At 34.5% G+C, this 18,399-nt stretch overlaps 1 protein-coding gene across 6 annotated transcripts in view; it reads left to right on the forward strand.

Annotated features, from left to right (window-relative positions):
* The window catches only part of LOC108709985 (glutamate receptor 4), a 187,413-nt gene that overhangs the window by 165,783 nt on the left and 3,231 nt on the right, over positions 1–18,399 (forward strand). For 2 of the 6 annotated variants that reach the window (XM_041584557.1, XM_041584558.1), the window contains exon 15: positions 4,571–4,705. In XM_041584557.1, coding sequence (XP_041440491.1) covers positions 4,571–4,705 — 135 coding nt within the window. Of the gene's footprint in view, positions 1–4,570; positions 4,841–9,100; positions 9,174–18,399 lie in introns of all 6 variants that reach the window. The other 4 variants (XM_041584559.1, XM_041584560.1, XM_041584562.1 and 1 more) reach the window with 3 other exon arrangements.

The following is an 18,399-nucleotide window of genomic DNA, read 5'->3' on the forward strand; positions in this document are numbered from 1 at the left end:
GTGATGTCATCAGTTATAAACAGTGAGAAGTGATGTCACTTTTGTCACATGACTCTCTAAAACTTGTGTATTATAATAAATAAAGTACCCCTTGTTGGAAAATAGGAGGCCTCGTGCTTTTATATGGTCATGGAACACCTCAGTGATTTATAATATCCTTATATTTTACAATAGGGGGTACTTTATTCACTATATATATATATATATATATATATATATATATATATATATATATATATATTTATTTATTTATATATATATAAAATTTCCTTCTGAACATCAAACAGTGTTCAGTAAAGAAATTTCTAGCAATCTTAGTGAAAGTGTTTAAAGGAAAAGTTTAAAAAATTCATACATTTATTAAACAAGTGTGTCTGTCATAATTAGTGATGAGCAAATGTGTGGCATTTTACATCACCGAAAAATGCATGAATCCACAGAAAAAAATTAAAAAACTGTGAATAAGGGAAGGCTTAATTACATTATTGTTAATGTGTTTTTAGCTCTACCTTGTTAGTGAACCTCCTTTACACTATACTTCCTATGCTACTGTTTTCCATAGAAAAAGTCACAACAGATTGTTTGAAAATAAATTATAATTAATTATAATATTTTTTTTTACCAGTTTTTTACCAGTTACCGGCAATATGAGTCATTTCAACCCTAACAAGGGCTTTTGGGTCTCACATTGAGCAGGCAAGCAGAAGAGGCTGCCTGTGCAACTCCATATATAGGTAGAGGGGCTTAATTCCCACTGGTTGATGTGGAAGGAGAATATGACTTCAAGTGATACTGACACTAAAAAACTACTTTTTAAAATGTGAATGTTCATTAAGGGGCAGATTTACATATGGTCGAATATCGACAGTTAATTAACCCTCGATATTCGACTGCCGAATGTAAATCCTTCGACTTCGAATATCGAAGTCGAAGGATTTGCCGCAAATAGTTTGATCGAACAATTAAATCCCTAGAATCGAACGATTTCAAGGATTTTAATCAATCAATTGAACGATTTTTCTACGACCAAAAATAACTTAGAAAACCTATGGGGTTAAGATGGCGAAGTATGGGTTCGAAGTTTTTTTTAAAGAGACAGTACTTATCGAATGGTCAGATATTTGAACGATTTTTAGTTCGAATCGTTCGATTCAAAGTCATAGTCGAAGGTTGAAGTAGCCAATTTGATTGTCGAAGTAGCCAAAAAAAATTTCTAAATTCGAAGTTTTTTTTTATTCTATTCCTTCACTCGAGCAAAGTAAATGGGCCCCTAAAAGTTACCTATAGGTCATGTTGATTGTTTTTTGCTGAGAGGTTTGTTTTTGTAAGTATATTGTCACTTGAAGTTCCTAAACCTGACTGTTTTGCCAACCTGACTGTTTTGCCAACCTGACTGTCCCATCTCAGCCTGTCAGTTAAAGTTTCTAATTCTAACAGACTCCTGCTGCACATATATGGCAGCCCCCTCTTAGAGGAACATGGGGCATCAGACAGGAGGGGGCAGATTTACTAAGCTCAAGTGAATAATTTGAATGCAAAAATATTCGAATTTCGACGTATTTTTTTGGGTACTTTGACCATTGAATTGGTCAAATTCTATCGAATTCTATCGAATCGAATGATTCGAACGATTCGAAGTAAAAATCATTCGACTATTCGACCATTCGATAATCGAAGTACTGTCTCTTTAAAAAAAACTTTGACTTCATACTTCTCCACTTTAAACCTGCCGAAGTGCAATGTTAGCCTATGGGGACCTTCCAGAGCACGTTTCTAAGCTTTTTTTGATCGAATAAATCGATCACGTAAAATCGTTTGAATCGTTCGTTTCAAACGATTTCATCGTTTGATTGAACAATTTTTATTCGATCGTATGATCGAAGCTTTTGTGCTAAAATCCTTCGAATTCGATATTCGAATTCGAAGGATTTTACTTCGAGGGTCAATTCGAGGGTTTTTTAACCCTCGAAATTCAACCCTTGATAAATCTGCCCCGTAATGTAAAGCATCCTAAAAATACTTTATGGCAAATTTATAAGTTGCTTTCAAAGGGAATATTATCATAGATGTAAAAAAGAGTTTAATGTCTGTTGTCAGTGTCTCTTTAAGTAGGGTGTTTTCATGCATTTTGTCAAATGTTAGAATGTTTTTCCCTTCAAAATGGGCCACATGGCAAAAAAATGTCACCGCTGGTGAAATACAGAATTTCGCTGTAAAATAAAATTTTGCTCATCACTAGTCAGAATGTGTAGGACTATTGTGACCACTTAAGCACAAACATTGTGTTAAAAAGTATGTAATGCAAGCTTATAGAGTGATTCAGATTTGGAAAAGACCCTTTCTTTACTATATTGTGAAGTGTTTAAGTTTGGAAAAGAGCTTGATAAATGAAAGAAATAAAAAGTGAAGAGTGGAAAATGAAAACTAATTAAAATATAACCTATGAAAAAATAAAGACTGCATAAATAGCATTTTAAAAAAATTCTAATGATTAAAAAGAATTGTTAGATATTAGGAATAAGGCAAAGTTCATTCTCATAAAACAGAATAATCATTTGTAGGACATAATACTTAACACAAGCGGATGTAATGAAATATATGTTAATTATAAGCAACTTTCAAACATGAATATTTTTTTTAATTGATTTTATATGTAATTGCAATTGAAACAGTATTTGTCTGTCCCTGTCTGCTCTGCTAAAACAATGTAGCAGAGCCAAGACTCAAAATGCCTTGCATGCTCCTGCACAGGACTGTTAATCAGCTTGAATCTAGTGTATTGTTTAACACTCAGAAACAGCAGTGAATAGCAAGACAAATATCTTTTTTTTTTCATAGCAATTACATTTACAATTATAAACACATTGATCATTTCCAATGAATGTTTATTGGAAAGTGTGTTAGAATTATATCTTACATTGGGCAAATGTTATTTTTGGGTATATGATCCCTTTAATAAGAATATATGTTTGTGGTTTTAGTTTTAACTTTTTTTTAATAAAATCAAATAAATCCAAAAAAAAAAAAATTCTTCATACTAAGGTGCCTATTTATGATTGCTCAAGATTTTCCTGCAACAAGTTTTTGTAACAAAGGAAAACATTAACCCTTAAAGGACAAGGAAAGTCTAAAATAGAATAAGGCTAGAAATGCTGTATTTTGTATACTAAACATAAGCGTGAACTTACTGCACCACAAAGCCTAATCAAACAAATGATTTATGCTTTCAAAGTTGGCCACAGGGGGCTGTCATATTCTAACTTTATTAAACATCTTTGCAAGACTAAGACTGTGCACATGCTCAGTGTGGTCTGGGCTGCTTAAGGTTCATCATAAACAAAGCTGCTTGAGTTCTGCATGGCTGGGAAGTAAGGCGGGGGCTCCCCCTGCTGTTCATAAGTATGATTGTTTCCCTGCTCAGCAGTTAGGGACCATCTGACAATTCCTATCCACAGCAGTAAATGAAGGGAGAATTTCACTGCATACAGTCAGGTTTCTTATAAAAATGGTACACATTTTTTAATTAGTATATTGGAGATAGGTTTCTTTTTCATTAAAGAAAAAGTAAAAATGGGATTTTATTTTTTTGCCTTTCCTTGTCCTTTAAGGTGGTGGCACATGGGGAGATTAGTAGCCAAATGACAAATCTTCTCTACCGCAGGCGACTATTCTCCCCAAATGCCTTCCAACCGGCAGGAATGCAAATCGCCAGCAGGATAGAATACGTATTACTTTATTTTCTGAAGTCGTCCAAAGAGGCAACTTCGGGCGATCTCAGAAAACCGAAGCAATACCTATGCCATCCCGAGGCGATTTGTCGCTTGGCCTACTAATCTCTCCATGTGCCACCACCCTTAAGAGCTTCTAAAGTTTTTCATTGTTTCAAAACATTGTTTGGGGAAAAATACAGATTATGAAGCTTTTTCGGCTCAAAACTCAGTGTGAGTATGGTAACTTACGGAAGGTTTCGCTGTTGATTGCTCAAGCCAAGAGACTCAAGCAATCATAAATAGGCCCCTAATAAAGTAGAATAATACATTTTACCATGTATTAAGGATCATATATGAAAATTAAGAACATGCTATGCAATAACTTGAGACAAATGGAATTGTATAACTACATGGTGTCCTCAAGTTTGAGGCAGTGAGGTCAGGTAACAGCATTATCTTTTTGTACAAAGATGTTGTAATTATTCTGCAAATAAATAGTACTGTCTACAGCTCATCAAAATAAGCATATATTTCCAAAGTATATATAAAATGTTAAATTTGAGACATTGATTGAAAATCACAAAAATACAAACCACATTTGCAGTGTACAGTTAACAGAGGTAACAATGTTTTTACTGTTGGCGAGTGACTGATTACGTTCTAAAGTACTGGTAACACAATTAAATTTAATTTATGCTAGCAGAATTGTAGATGATTTTAAAGTTATGCTGTTGTTTAAATGTATATATATAGACAGCCAAAAAGTAGCACAATTATTTGCTCTCATTTTCCCTTATTTTTGTATGGGATTGTTCATTTTAAGCAGTGTTGTGCTAATTGTTTTTATCTTGTATTTGTAGGACAAGACGAGTGCATTAAGCCTGAGCAACGTTGCGGGAGTTTTCTACATTCTGGTTGGAGGCCTGGGCTTGGCAATGCTGGTGGCTTTGATAGAGTTCTGTTACAAGTCAAGGGCAGAGGCGAAACGAATGAAGGTGGCAAAGAGTGCACAGAATTTTAAAACAACTTCCTCGCAGAATACCCAGAATTTAGCAACTTATAGAGAAGGTTACAACGTATATGGAACCGAGAGTGTTAAGATTTAGGGGTAGGACCTAGGGTCTACTACAGTGAGTGGGTAATGCAATGTGCAACGCAGTGTCGTGACCGTCTGTCTAGTGGTTCTGCTTGCTGCTGAAAAAAGCTTTTTATTGGAATAAGTCAGTGCTCAGTGGTTCTGTATTTTCTTGGCTGCAGAGGTCCAGTGTACAGTGTTGCCAATAGACATCTGCATTGTTTCTATAGACAAAAAGAGGCTTAAATAGAGCTACAAACATTCCATAGATACATTTATAACCCAAAAATATACATTCACAATTTTAGACCTATTTTTATAATCAAATATATTTAATTTAAAAAGATTTTTATATGTAATATGTTATTGATTTTATAATGCGATTAATATATTTAGTCCTTTTTTTACATTTCAAGAATGACTTTATTTTCATAGATGATATGAATTTTATACTTTGTGGGGAAAAAAAAGAAACATTAATAGTATTGACATTTGTATATGTTTCCCACCATTCATTTCCAGCATTGTTATGTGACTCCTGAATATAGAAATTTGCCCTTCCAAACTTTCAATTTTGTTTACAATCCAGATCCTAGCCCAGGAACTTACAGCAAACAATAGCGAAACAATATAGACACTTTACAATGCACAATAATATACATTTCCCATTTTTGCAAAGTACTATGAAAATGTAATTAAATCATTAACTCATAAATGCTGCCCAACGAAGCTAATACATTTCCATTTCTGTGTAAAAATAGTACATTAATAATTTGTATAGAAAATGTGCTATAGGGTTTCTTTTTTTAATGCATACAGAAAAAAGACAATATATGTGTGTCTATCTTTACCTGAAGAACTGCACAGATTTTTCTTTAAAGTTCAGACATAAAGCTTTAAATTCAGCCTAAAGCCCAATGAAGATAAGATGTGGGTCCAAGCAGAATACCATTTTCGATATGGGGGCATCGTATACCAGTAGTTCAATTGTGATATGGCCACTCAAGAGTAAAACACAGTAGCACAGTTTTATAGAAGGTCCTTGTATTACCATTCTCTGGATGCTCCATCACTGCCACCCACTATAAGTATCCTTATATAAAGTAGAAAATGTGAATCAAGAAACAATGCAGAATAATTGCTATTTATCCTATTCACAAATAAAACTTAAATTGCAGTTATTCTGCCCTAGTCCTTGATCCGTAATCTCTATTTTATGTAAAGGTTCTCTGGCACAGAACTTGCAAAGCTTATTCTAAATAGTGTGTGTGTGTGTGTGCGTGTTGTTAATGAAATAATGGATTTGCTTTTATGGGCCAAATTACCACATTTTATATTTAGAATGGGTTATATTGTCAAACCCATGTATATTTTGGCACAACACTATGAGAAGAGGGACTAAAAGTGAAAACCTTTTGTGATGATGGATTTTGTCTTGCTCAATAGAATTTCATACAAGATGCCAACCTTGGCAGAAACATAATTTGAGGCTGAAATCAACATATATACAAAAAGGAAATGTCAACTTAATATACAACCATACAACTATTGGCTGTAGCCTAGTAGTTATCATAGGGTTGACTCATTCATTGCGTTATTATGACTAGCATTCATACTTGGCCATTCTAAGTAAAAATGTTGAATTATTATACACTGTTGATATACAAATTTGTCAAATACAGGCCAGGATTTGTAAGGTAATCTGCCCTTTGTCTTTCCCATTGAAGAACAAATTCTTAGTTGTTTACTAAGATGTCTTCTAATAAATGCACAATTTAAGAATTCAAAGTTGGAAGCGAATTCTTCCTTTTTTAAAAGAATGCATTCAACGTGTGGTAGATGCACACATATATATATATCCCCTGTAACATACTTGGTGGATCAGTTGTCCATCAGGGGGACATCAAACATGGCCCACGCCAACCAGTCAATGAATAGCCTCTTTTTCAGCGAGCTGCAGGTAGAAAAATGAAAGCAATAATTTGATTGGTTGCCACGGTTTATTACCCGAATGCAAATTTACCAAATTAGAGAAAATCAACATCAATAATTTCAGATAATAAATCCCACACTTTTATTACATTTAGCCATATAATGTGTTAGCTTTCTTAAATGTATTCTGTACCTTGACATCCATACTGAAATAACACATAAAAACCTATATATATTACAGTATTGGTACCTTTGTGCATGTTTATATTTACAGTATATGTACCTTTTTGCTGGATATTCAATTTAGGTTTATTACCTATCTACCTATATTATACATGTTGGACAAAACCATAGGTATGGATATTATTCATTTCAAAAATGGCATACAACCATATTGGCCTTTGTTGTTACCCAGATATGATATGATAAAACATCTACATTATTTTGCTTGATTTTGTTTATATTTTACATTGGTCCCTCTTTTGTGAAAATTTTATTTATTATGGCCCTTGTTTAATAGACAGTTATGATTGAATAGATAGGCAGGTAGTCACAGTGGAAGATAGTAAAGTAGATTGTAGCGGGAAGCTAGGACACATGTCCAAAAAATTCAAAGAGAAATCCAGTTCTGTAAAGTTCTTTGTTAATTAGATTTAAGTGATGTTGAAATCATGAAAATTTCTTAACTGTTCCATTATTCGCAGCATGAGTCACAAGTTGGCACAGAAACCACTAAAGCAGTCAACACCAATCCCTTGATGCTCTGCCAATTTCTGCTTGGCTTAGACATTTTAAATATATGAGGAAAATGTTATTTTTATATGCAGGCATTTAACATTTTTTAATAGGTGATTGGTGTTTTAATAATGACTGAATGAAAACAAGTTTTCATTATTGAATATCATTGCATGGCCTTTCATCTCCTGGATGTCAGTAGGTCCCAAACTTATTGTAACGGAAGCCAGCCAGGAGTCCATTATGATAATTCATATGCTAGCTCGGCAGTTATCATCATTAACCTGATGCATGACCAGTTTTAAAGGGAAAGGGTACCCAAAATAATATAATTTTACTATATTACATTAGTATACTGATTTTATATTAAGCCATGAATGGTAACGTATATTCCTGTCTACTGATTTTCTTGTATTTCTTAAATGATAGATTGAAATAGTGTTGGAATTAATAGTCTTGATCATATGAATAGTAAGGAACATTATGACATTGTAAGAGCTGATTGCCATGTATATTTGTGCTGGGTGCATAACAATAAAGAAGGTTTAAGGGGTGTAGAATACACTGGGCAGCCATCAGGGGGGGGACAGGGGGGAGAGTTGTAGGGGGCCCGAGGGTAAAGGGGGCCCTGCCACATCGCACTTTCTTGATTATCCGGGCCCCCCTGCTTTCTGAGAGCTGCTGACTTTGGGAAGGCAGGGCGGGTGCACAAGGGGAGGTATCTTCTGTCCATTACTCCCCCTTATTGGTCACTGAGTTTAAATCCCGGTTAAGCTGCTCAGGGATTGGATAGCTGAGGTCTGAACTTCTCCTCCAGCTCATCCAATCACCATGCAGCTTTACCAGGACTTTAAATTCTGTGACCAATAAGGGAAGAAAATGCTGTCACTGAAAGAAGATGCCGCCACCTGTGCTCCCCTCCTCCCTCCTGTAGTTGGCAGCTCACTGACAGCAGGTGGGCCACACTAATGAAGTAAGTGTAACATGGCAGGGCTCCCCGAAAGGTAACCGTTTGTGGGCCCTGTTGTGTGGTGGGGCCCTGGGCACCATTTTTTTTTTAAACTTCTGGGGGTACAAGTTTTTTTACATGGACATTTAAGGGGGGCCCTGGCCACCAATTTTCTTATAAAAATTTTTTTGTCCCTATGTGGGGTCCTAGCCACCAATATTTTTTAATGGGGGGCCCTGACCACAAAGGTTTTTTTTTAATGGGGGGGCCCTGACCACAAATGTTTTTTTTCAAACGGGGGGGCCCTAACCACCAATATTCGGCCCTGAGAGTACATATAAAGCAGCCTTGAAGCATTAGTCACATAGTCTCAATGTGAGAGTATTGCAAGCTTCATTTGTAGGTGCATACATTGTACCCGTATTATACCCTATGTAATGACATAATGGCTTCTAAATTACAAAAATACCTGTACATCCACAAGCTGCTATAAGCTTCATAACTTGTACAGATCTGGTTTCCTTACAGCTCACTAAATTCAGGTTTTAGTTAACCTTTCCCTTTAACCAGTTCCATTTAAAGGAAGGCAAGTGTTCTGTGTTTTCTTGCCTAAAACATGCTACTGGCATCATTTCCATTCTGCAACAAAGCATTGTGATTCTTTACCTTAAGCGTTGTGTTGCTGTGTTTACGTTCCAGGTGAAGAAAGTGCAAGGTTGTTGCAGATCATCAAAAACAGGGCTGTTCTCCTTCAGTATACATTACTGTAAAAGTATGTTGGTTTTCTAAAGTTTATGATCACTGCAGCATTTCAGTTCATTTCTGTTGAATTTACACACGGCAGGCCGCTTTTCTTTGTTTTTTTTGTTTTTTCACCGAGACTGCTTGATCGTGAGTTTGTGCTTTGATGTGTGACTCAGACATTCAAATTCGACCATTTCAAAGGACAGCTTGTCTCTGTCTGGTTTGATTATAAACTCATAGCCATGTCTTCAGATTAACATACTTATCCTTTTTATATCATAGCTCATCATGGAAATGTATATATTTATGGTGTTATTGTTAATCATGATAGATTAAATTCAGAACCAGCAGCCCTTGTACAATACTATCTTATCTTGTTGTATGGGAAAGGTTGGTCCATAGAGTAAACCTTCAGTAAAATGTTTTTTATTAAGGAATAACAATCAGTCAACTACATCATGACCCTAGATATTAAAATTAAAGTTCAAAGGATCAGTAACACAAATAATGACTAATTAGTTCTGTTCATGTAAAGCTAATTTCTTTATATTAGAAGTCTTGTTTTTTTCAATATGGTACCAGCCTTTATATTCTGTTTTGACAAAGACCTATCAGTCTACTGTGTTGAATGGAGCCTCTAATAATGAATATTTATGACCCCAAAAAACACAAATTAGAGAACACTTACACAGTAGGTCAGAAGAGGGGACACCTACATATCTCTTTGTGCACACCCTTCTCAAATCCAAAGCCAAATTCTATTTAAATGTGTGATTTTGGAATGAAAGAACCTGTGGGCTCTGAGGGCAGGACAAGATGCACATTTGAAAAACATGGTGCTTTGTACCATTATTTTTGCACTTTATTCCCTGCCCTGCAGGTAGAAAATTAGCTCTCAAGGGACATATTTATAACTTTAAATAAAATATAAGACCAATAAAAATATAGACCAAATATCACTACATCTACTCTGTGTCATATATAAAATGTAGTAATAACGCTATTTATAAAGAAGTGGCTTGAAATGCACATTGAGTACCCATATTCCATCGTCACATTAATTTCAATTATTTATTCTAAGCACTGGTCTGGTGTAAATAAATTACATCTATATATATATATATATGGTCATTAGCTATTGTTATTGATCTTATTTTGAACTCATTAAACTCAGATTATGTAGTTTTGTTCCAAACGTATTTTGATTTTCCAATTTTCTGTTGTAATTTGAACATTTTCAATAGTAAGTTATTGTGCTCCTCTATTTCAAACCAGCTACCATTAGTAGCTGACAATTTCTATCTATTTTAATGTGTTGTTTAATGTTTTCAACCCTCCAGAGTGGTACCATGTGGCAATCGGCATCAATTTTTCTTTTTAGTAGGTTATGCATTATTTTATATAGTGTTATTCTGAAACATTGTTGTTGCAGTCTTTTACAGAGTCTATTAAATTAGCTGCAGTGTATTGGTACAAGAACTTCATGATATTTTACCTTAATATTTTTTCTGGGCCTTTTTGGAATGGATGGAGATAATTTTTTCCCACACACTACGGTTATCAACATTTAAATTTGAGTTTTTACCACAATTCTGTTTTCATTCAGCAAAAATAGCAGCTTTAAGTTTCTGAAACTTGAATTTTCAAGATTTATTACACACAAAATTTTTTGCCATCTAAAGGCTGGTGAGCTTTTTTAATAAATAAGTAAACAGTCAAGGTTTTACCAATAATTTTTATTTATAGGTGTGAAATTAGTGATTTAAATACTTGTTTACATTTCTGCACACAACTGTAAAATTCATAATTATGATTACACTAAAAAGCCAAGTTGCTTTATAAGACTACAAAGTCCTCTGACCTTGGAGGCACATTTATCAAAGGTCCAATTTTGAATTCATGTGAGTTTTTAAAAACTCCCCTAAACTCCCATAAATTTGACCAATCAAATTTATTTAAAAAATCAAATTTATAAAGCTTGGATGAATTAAATCGACCCAAAAACCCGAAGCAAATTGTATTAAATCGATTAACTTGAATGACAGGAAGGCTGCAAACAACTCCAAATTAAACCATGGACCTCTCCCATTGACTCAAACAGCATTTCGGCAGGTTTTAGGTGGCAAATAGTCAAATTTAAATTCTTAAAGGACCAGAGTATGATAAATTCGAATGTCGAATTTGACGGTTTTGACCATAAATAATTTTGAAAATTCAAATATTGAATTTTCAATTCAACCCTTGAAAAATCTGCCCCTTGGACTATCAATTTTTGAATATATATATATATATATATATATATATATATATATATATATATATATATATATATATAATGTTTTGTTTTTACTATAGATCATTTTCAAGGGAAAGTATCACCAGAATTAATAAATTAATTGACCTTAATTTGTCATAACAAAGTTTCCAGAATTCTTAAAAAAGAAATGAAGGCAGAATTAGGAAATTACTTGATCTGGTTTTTATCAGAAAGAAGATATTGTTTTCAGACTTATCTAACACAATTCCAAAGTCACATTTGCTAGTTTTTTGTGATAGATTTTAGAGAATTTTCTTATCTTCCTTTCTGAATAAGCATAATAAGCAAAAAAAAACTGATATGAAAGATTGTACTGATCCATCTGATTACCCCATAAATTATTGTCTATTTTGGCTTATGACCCAAACTGCTATTTTTTTCTCAAAAATAAAAAAAGCTCAGAAATAATCATTACATGTGTGGTCAAGCTTAAATCCCCAATGCCTTTAATTTTTCCACCTATATTTCATGGGGTATCCAACACTTTCCTTTTAATTGCAAACATAATTGAGAGAAATGCAAATGGGACAGAACCATAAAACCAAGTTATTAGGCCCTCAGCAGAATCTTTAGGGCACACAAAACTCTGGAAAGATGTCCAATCTACAAAATTGAAGATCGATCAGGGCCCCACTGGGTTATCTACAGTGCATTGCTGCATACCCTAGCACTCACTGGGTGTGCTATCCCTATTATATATCTGAAAGGGGAATAATGTTTTCTGGGATTTTGATGCTTATCCACTAATTTGGTTTATTTACTAATATTTAGGGTCGATAAAATCGAATAAAAAAAAAAACTTACATTTTTCGAGTTTACAAACAAATAGCCTGAAAAATTTGAGTTTCAATTTGAATTGTACGACTTCAAATTGCCACTTGAAAACCTCGAATTTATAGAGTTTTATAGTAAAAACCAGCATCAAACATCCCAGAACTCATGTTAAAAACATGTTCAAATGGTTAAAGGAACAGCTGCCATTGACTTTTACATAAATTCAACAGGTTTTAGATGGTGTATTTGTGGAGTCAGACTTTTAGGAGCAGATTGATCACCACAGAATGCATCCATGCTCTTATGGGATTTTTAGAATTGTATTTACAGTATCAATGGAGTTTACCATTTGATATATATGCTTTTAAAAATCCAATAGGAATAAAAAGTGAGTGAATTTTATTGAGTTCTAAATTCACACTTTGATCAATCTGCCCCCTAGGGAATAATACATCTTGAAAATTTTGAGTCTTTTTTCTCTATAAATTAAAAATACAAAATACTCAACTAGAAAACAATTTGTTTTAATAAATAACCCCCTTTGTATATCAGTTTTTGTGTTTTATGGGCAGAATTATTTAAATATTTAAATTTATTTATATTTAAAAATCACTGTAGGTAAGAGTAGGCAGGGGAAGTGGTGTCAATGTAGTAAGGAAATACAATTATAAAGGAAGAATTGTGTCATATATTTTGCAATTACTGTTGCAATCACATTTTTCTAAATAATTTTCTCCTTTCAGCTTTGAGAAATTGCTCCTTTCAATAATGTGACATTTAAAGGTTCCCTTGCATGAGTTACTTGACATAGTTCTCAAAACATGTATATTGTAGTAGATTTTGATTGGACAGAATCCAATACACGACTGTGTTTTTGCTGCATGACCCATTTTTGGCTCCGCTTTAGTTCATGGATGAATAAGCTGATATTCTACTAGTAGAAGAGAAGCAGCAGCTTCCAGACAATTTATTTGCAAGTGAATGTGTTAATCTATTATGAATAATAATGCAAGTGACTTTCTAAGCATGAAAAAGAGTGTTTTTACTATATAACATACCATTTGATGGGAATATTTGAAAACTCTATATCCAAATCAAGACCTTTATAAAGCAACATATTTTATATTATATTTCATATAAAGTCATCAGGTGATCTTCTGTCAAAGACTGTATATTATTGTAAATGAGTCCATTGTAGCAGATAAATAAGTATCTGCTTGTGTTAAATACGTTCATGCATAACCAATTGTATGAATTCCATGCTGTCAGATAATAGCACATTATGTAACTGCACATTTGAATGTGTGTGTTTGTGGAGAAAGAAATTGATAGGCCTTCTTTTCAGCCCTCCCAAGTAACAGTATGAAAGCCAGGGTTTATTTTAAGAGGTCTACTGATTTTTAAATGACATGTTCAGATATTATGAAATGATAGCCCTGTGTACTTTTTCCATCTCTGTTTGAGCTACTTTACCATAGTCCCCAAATATGACTATCGGCCAAAAAACTGTTTTTGAAAATGTTTATAAATAATAATTATGGAAAGAAGAACATTTCTTTAACATTTTTGTTGCAGATTTAATGTGTGGTTTTATGTTATTGCTCCCTATTTCCACATTACAGCAAAGCTGTTGGGGGGATGGTAGTGTTGTTAGTCATAGTATATAGAAACAGTAAAACCTCAATTATGTATCCCTTGATTTTGGATTTCCCACATAAAATGTGGGTTCTACTGGTTGCCAATAGTTACTGCCAAGGTACAATTTTGCCATTGTTGATAAATGACATACAGTATGTGTCCCTGGATTATCAAGAATGTTTCAGAAACATTTACAAATGTTGCTCTTAGCCTAATGTCACATGTGCCATTTTCGCTGTGGATTGAAAAACGTTTGTAGAGAAACCACCAATGTGATCTTAACATCTAGTGTGTGTTTCTCTGGCCAAAATCCACCATATCTGTGCACCATATCAGGTGGATTTCATTCCTGCAGTGCTCACTATCACAGAGCAGTTCGTACTGTATTGGCGCCATGTGAGTGCTAGCCTTAGACTATACTCTATTACAATTCAGGCTAGTATGAAGTAGTAGTAGGAAGCCTGTAATTGAATTCAGACTTATTAGATTTGCTACTTGTTAAAACAAAGGGATTTTTATGGTTTACTTTTTATTTCTAAATTACACTGTTTAAATTGCTAATAATTCACTCTACAATATAAAATGTCATTCCTGAACCAGGAGTGTATTTTGTTTTATTTGTAATATTTGTGTGTAGGCACCATCTCAGGTCATTTTTCCTGGTCATATGTTTTCAGAAAGAGCCAGCACTTTAGGATGGAACTGCTTTCTGGCAGGCTGTTGTTTCTCCTACTCAATGTAACTGAATGTGTCGCATTGGGACCTATTGATTGTTGTTCTTAGATCTACCAGGCAGCTGTTATCTTGTGTTAGGGAGCTGTTATCTGGTTACCTTCCCATTGTTCTGTTGTTGGGCTGCTGGGGGGGAGAGGTGGGTGATATCACTCCAAATTGCAGTACAGCAGTAAAGAGTGACTGAATTTATCAGAGCACAAGTCAAATGACTAAGGGCACCTGGGAAACTATGTCTAGTCCCATGTCAGATTTCAAAGTTAAATATAAAAAAAAGCTGTTTGCTCCGTTGAGAAATGAATTTCAGCTCAAAATTTTACTGGAGCAGCACTATTAACCCAAGTAGGAAATAGCAGGGTTTTTCCTGCTTGGGTGCTATTCTCACTTTTATAAATGCAAACAAATCCTTCAGCAGAGGTGCCAGGTAACTGGCCATTGTTCTGTTTATAGGTTGCTGATTGGCTGCTGGGGGGTGGGAGGGAGGGTGTTGATATCACCCAACTTGCAGTGTAGTAGTAAAGAGTGACTGATGTTTATCAAAGCACAAGTCACATGACTTAGGGCCCTTGGAAAATGGACATAATGGCTAGCCCCATGACAAACTTCAAAATGAAGTGAAAAAAAATCTGTTTGATCTTTTATAAAATGGATTTCCATGCAGAATTCTGCTGGAGCAGCACTATTAACTGACGATTTCTGAGAAAAACATGTTTTCCCGCAACAGTATCCCTTTAAAGTCTGTGCTTCCAGTAAGTCTTGTGAGTCATGCTTGAATTAAAGTGATGGAGAAAAAAAAATGCATTGACTTTTGTAGGCTTTATTCCATTACATGGTGTTAAGCAGACTTCTAGCTAAAATTTATACTGCTTATATACTAACATAGGTGTTAAGCTGCACCAGTGCAGTTGCCACTAGCAACTAATTAGATCTTACTTTTCAATTCCTAAATTGTAGTATACTTATACTGATTTGGAAATGCAGAGAATTGTTACAAATAAGTTTATGTAGAACTGTAAAATAGAGAATGCAAATGTACTGTAATCATTGTGAGTAGATATAGAGCTTAATACCGGCTTAGAAGATAAAAACAAGGTTGCGGTTATAGGGTGCTAGTACCCCTTTGCAATCAAGCCCTCTAAAGTATAAATTAATAATTTGTTCTTAAAGAAGAACTAAACCCTAAAATGAATATGGCTATAAATGCCATATTTTACATACTGAACTTGTTGCACCAGCCTAAAGCTTCAGCTTGTCAATAGCAGCAATGATCCAGGACTTCAAACTTGTCACAGGGGGTCACCATCTTGGAAAGTGTCTGTGACACTCACATGCTCAGTGGGCTCTGAGCAGCTGTTGAGAAGCTAAGGGTTGTCGTTAATTATCAAGCAGATGTTTGTAATAAAAGGTAAAGTTGTTGTACCTGGTTTGCCAGTAAAAATGTTACAGGGCTAACTAGTTAGCCAATAAGGTATCACCTTTATACCATTTTGTTATTTTTTAATTTCAAAAGGGTTGCTCTGTAACTTCTGTAATATAAGCTGATACTACAGGGCTGATTATTAAATTCTGATGCTAATTGCACTGGTTTCTGTGCTGCCATGTAGTAATTATCTGTATTCATTACTAATCAGCCTTATATTGTGACATTTCTATTCTATGTGTACTGTATATTGTGAGTGGGTCCCTAAGCTCAGTAAGTGACAGCAGCACAGAGCATGTGCAGTGAATCAGCAGAAAAGAAGATGGGGAGCTACTGGGGCATCTTTGGAGACACAGATCTTTACTGCTAAAGGGCTGTGGTTGCCTTGGGCTGGTACAGAAGCACAAAACATAATGTACACCATTTCTAGCTACTTCTTTACTTAGGCTTTAGTTCTCCTTTAATAGGTAGCATGTTCTATAATATTCAGTTCCTTAAAAATACAGGATCAGATTTGAGATCTACAGACTTAACACAGGGGGACTACCACTCTTCTCATGTCAAAATGTAGCCATGCCTCAATTACATGGAAAAAATATATTTCGCAGCTCAATTTGTTTGACTGGATTTGATGCCATGCAGTCTGCAAGTATAGTCCTCTAAGGTGGCCACACACACACAGATATACAGATGGAAAGTTTGAAATTAGCCAAATTGCCTAATTAGAACATGCATTTATGGCTAGCTTTATTTCCTCACTGGGTAAATTCCTTTATAAAAATCAATGTGTCAGAAAATGAGGAATATATTTTGTCTTCACTGTCATAGGCTTTTCAGGGAAAAAATATTCATGTTTAAGACTCTGTTGATAGCAATTTAATCTTATTTATTGTGATTTATTTTTCAGTAACAAGAAAGGCCTTTCTTACAAATGATGTTTACACTATGATATATTTGAATTAGTTTTGAAACCTATATGCTCTATGCCCCAACAGCTTACTATTTTTCTAACTTAGATTTTCTTAATTCAAGGGGCAGATTTATCAAGGGTCGAAGTGAATTCGAGGGAATTTTCGAAGCAAAAAAATTCTAAATTCGAAGTCATTTTTTGGATACTTCGACCATCGAATAGGATACTACGGGGCCCATTCACCAAGCTCGAGTGAAGGATTCGAAGTAAAAAAACTTTGAATTTCTAAGTGTTTTTTGGGCTACTTTGACCATCGAAGGATTCGAACTAAAAATCGTTAGACTATTTGACTATTCGATAGTCGAAGTACTGTCTTTTAAGAAAAAACTTCGACCCCCTAGTTTGCCACCTAAAAGCTACCGAACCCAATGTTAGCCTATGGGGAAGGTCCCCATAGGCTTGGCTAAGTTTTTTTGGTCGAAGGATAATCCTTCGATCGTTGGATTAAAATCCTTCGAATCGTTCGATTTGAAGGATTTAATCATTCCATCGAACGATTATTCCTTCGATCGAAGTATTTGCGCAAAAATCCTTCGACTTCCATATTCGAAGTCGAAGGATTTTAATTCCCAGTTAATTAACCCTCGATATTCGACCCTTGATGAATTTGCCCCTACGACTTCGAATTTACTTCAAATTCGATTTGAAGTAAAAATCATTCGAATATTTGATAATCTAAGTACTGTCTCTTTTAAAAAACTTCGACTTCAATACTTCGCCAAATTAAACCTGCCGAAGTGCTATTCTAGCCTATGGCGACCTTCTAAAACCATCTTTCCACATCGAAGTAAAATCGTTCGATCGTACGCTAAAATAGTTCATTCCAAACTATTTAATTATACGATCGAACGATTTTACTTTGATCGTTTCATGGCCAAATATCCTTCGAGTTCGATATTCGAAGTCGAAGTATTTTAATTTGATGGTCGAATTTCGAAGTATTTTTTACTTCGAAATTCGACCCTTGATAAATCTGCCCCTAAATGTACATTTATATATATTGCCTTTATTAGCAATCAGCTAATATATACAAATATATATATACAGTGGTGTGAAAAACTATTTGCCTGATTTCTTATTCTTTTGCATGTTTGTCACACTTAAATGTTTCTGCTCATCAAAAACCGTTAACTATTAGTCAAAGATAACATAATTGAACACAAAATGCAGTTTTTAAATGAAGGTTTACGTTATTAAGGGAGAAAAAAAACTCCAAATCTACATGGGCCTGTGTGAAAAAGTGATTGCCCCCCTTGTTAAAAAATAACTTAACTGTGGTTTATCACATCTGAGTTCAATTTCAAAGGTTATAAAGCCATTTCTAAAGCTTTGGGACTCCAGCGAACAACAGTGAGAGCCATTATCCACAAATGGCAAAAACATGGAACAGTGGTGAACCTTCC

The sequence above is a fragment of the Xenopus laevis genome, chromosome 2S (assembly GCF_017654675.1).
Source record: "Xenopus laevis strain J_2021 chromosome 2S, Xenopus_laevis_v10.1, whole genome shotgun sequence".
In the NCBI taxonomy this organism is placed as follows: Eukaryota; Metazoa; Chordata; class Amphibia; order Anura; family Pipidae; genus Xenopus; species Xenopus laevis.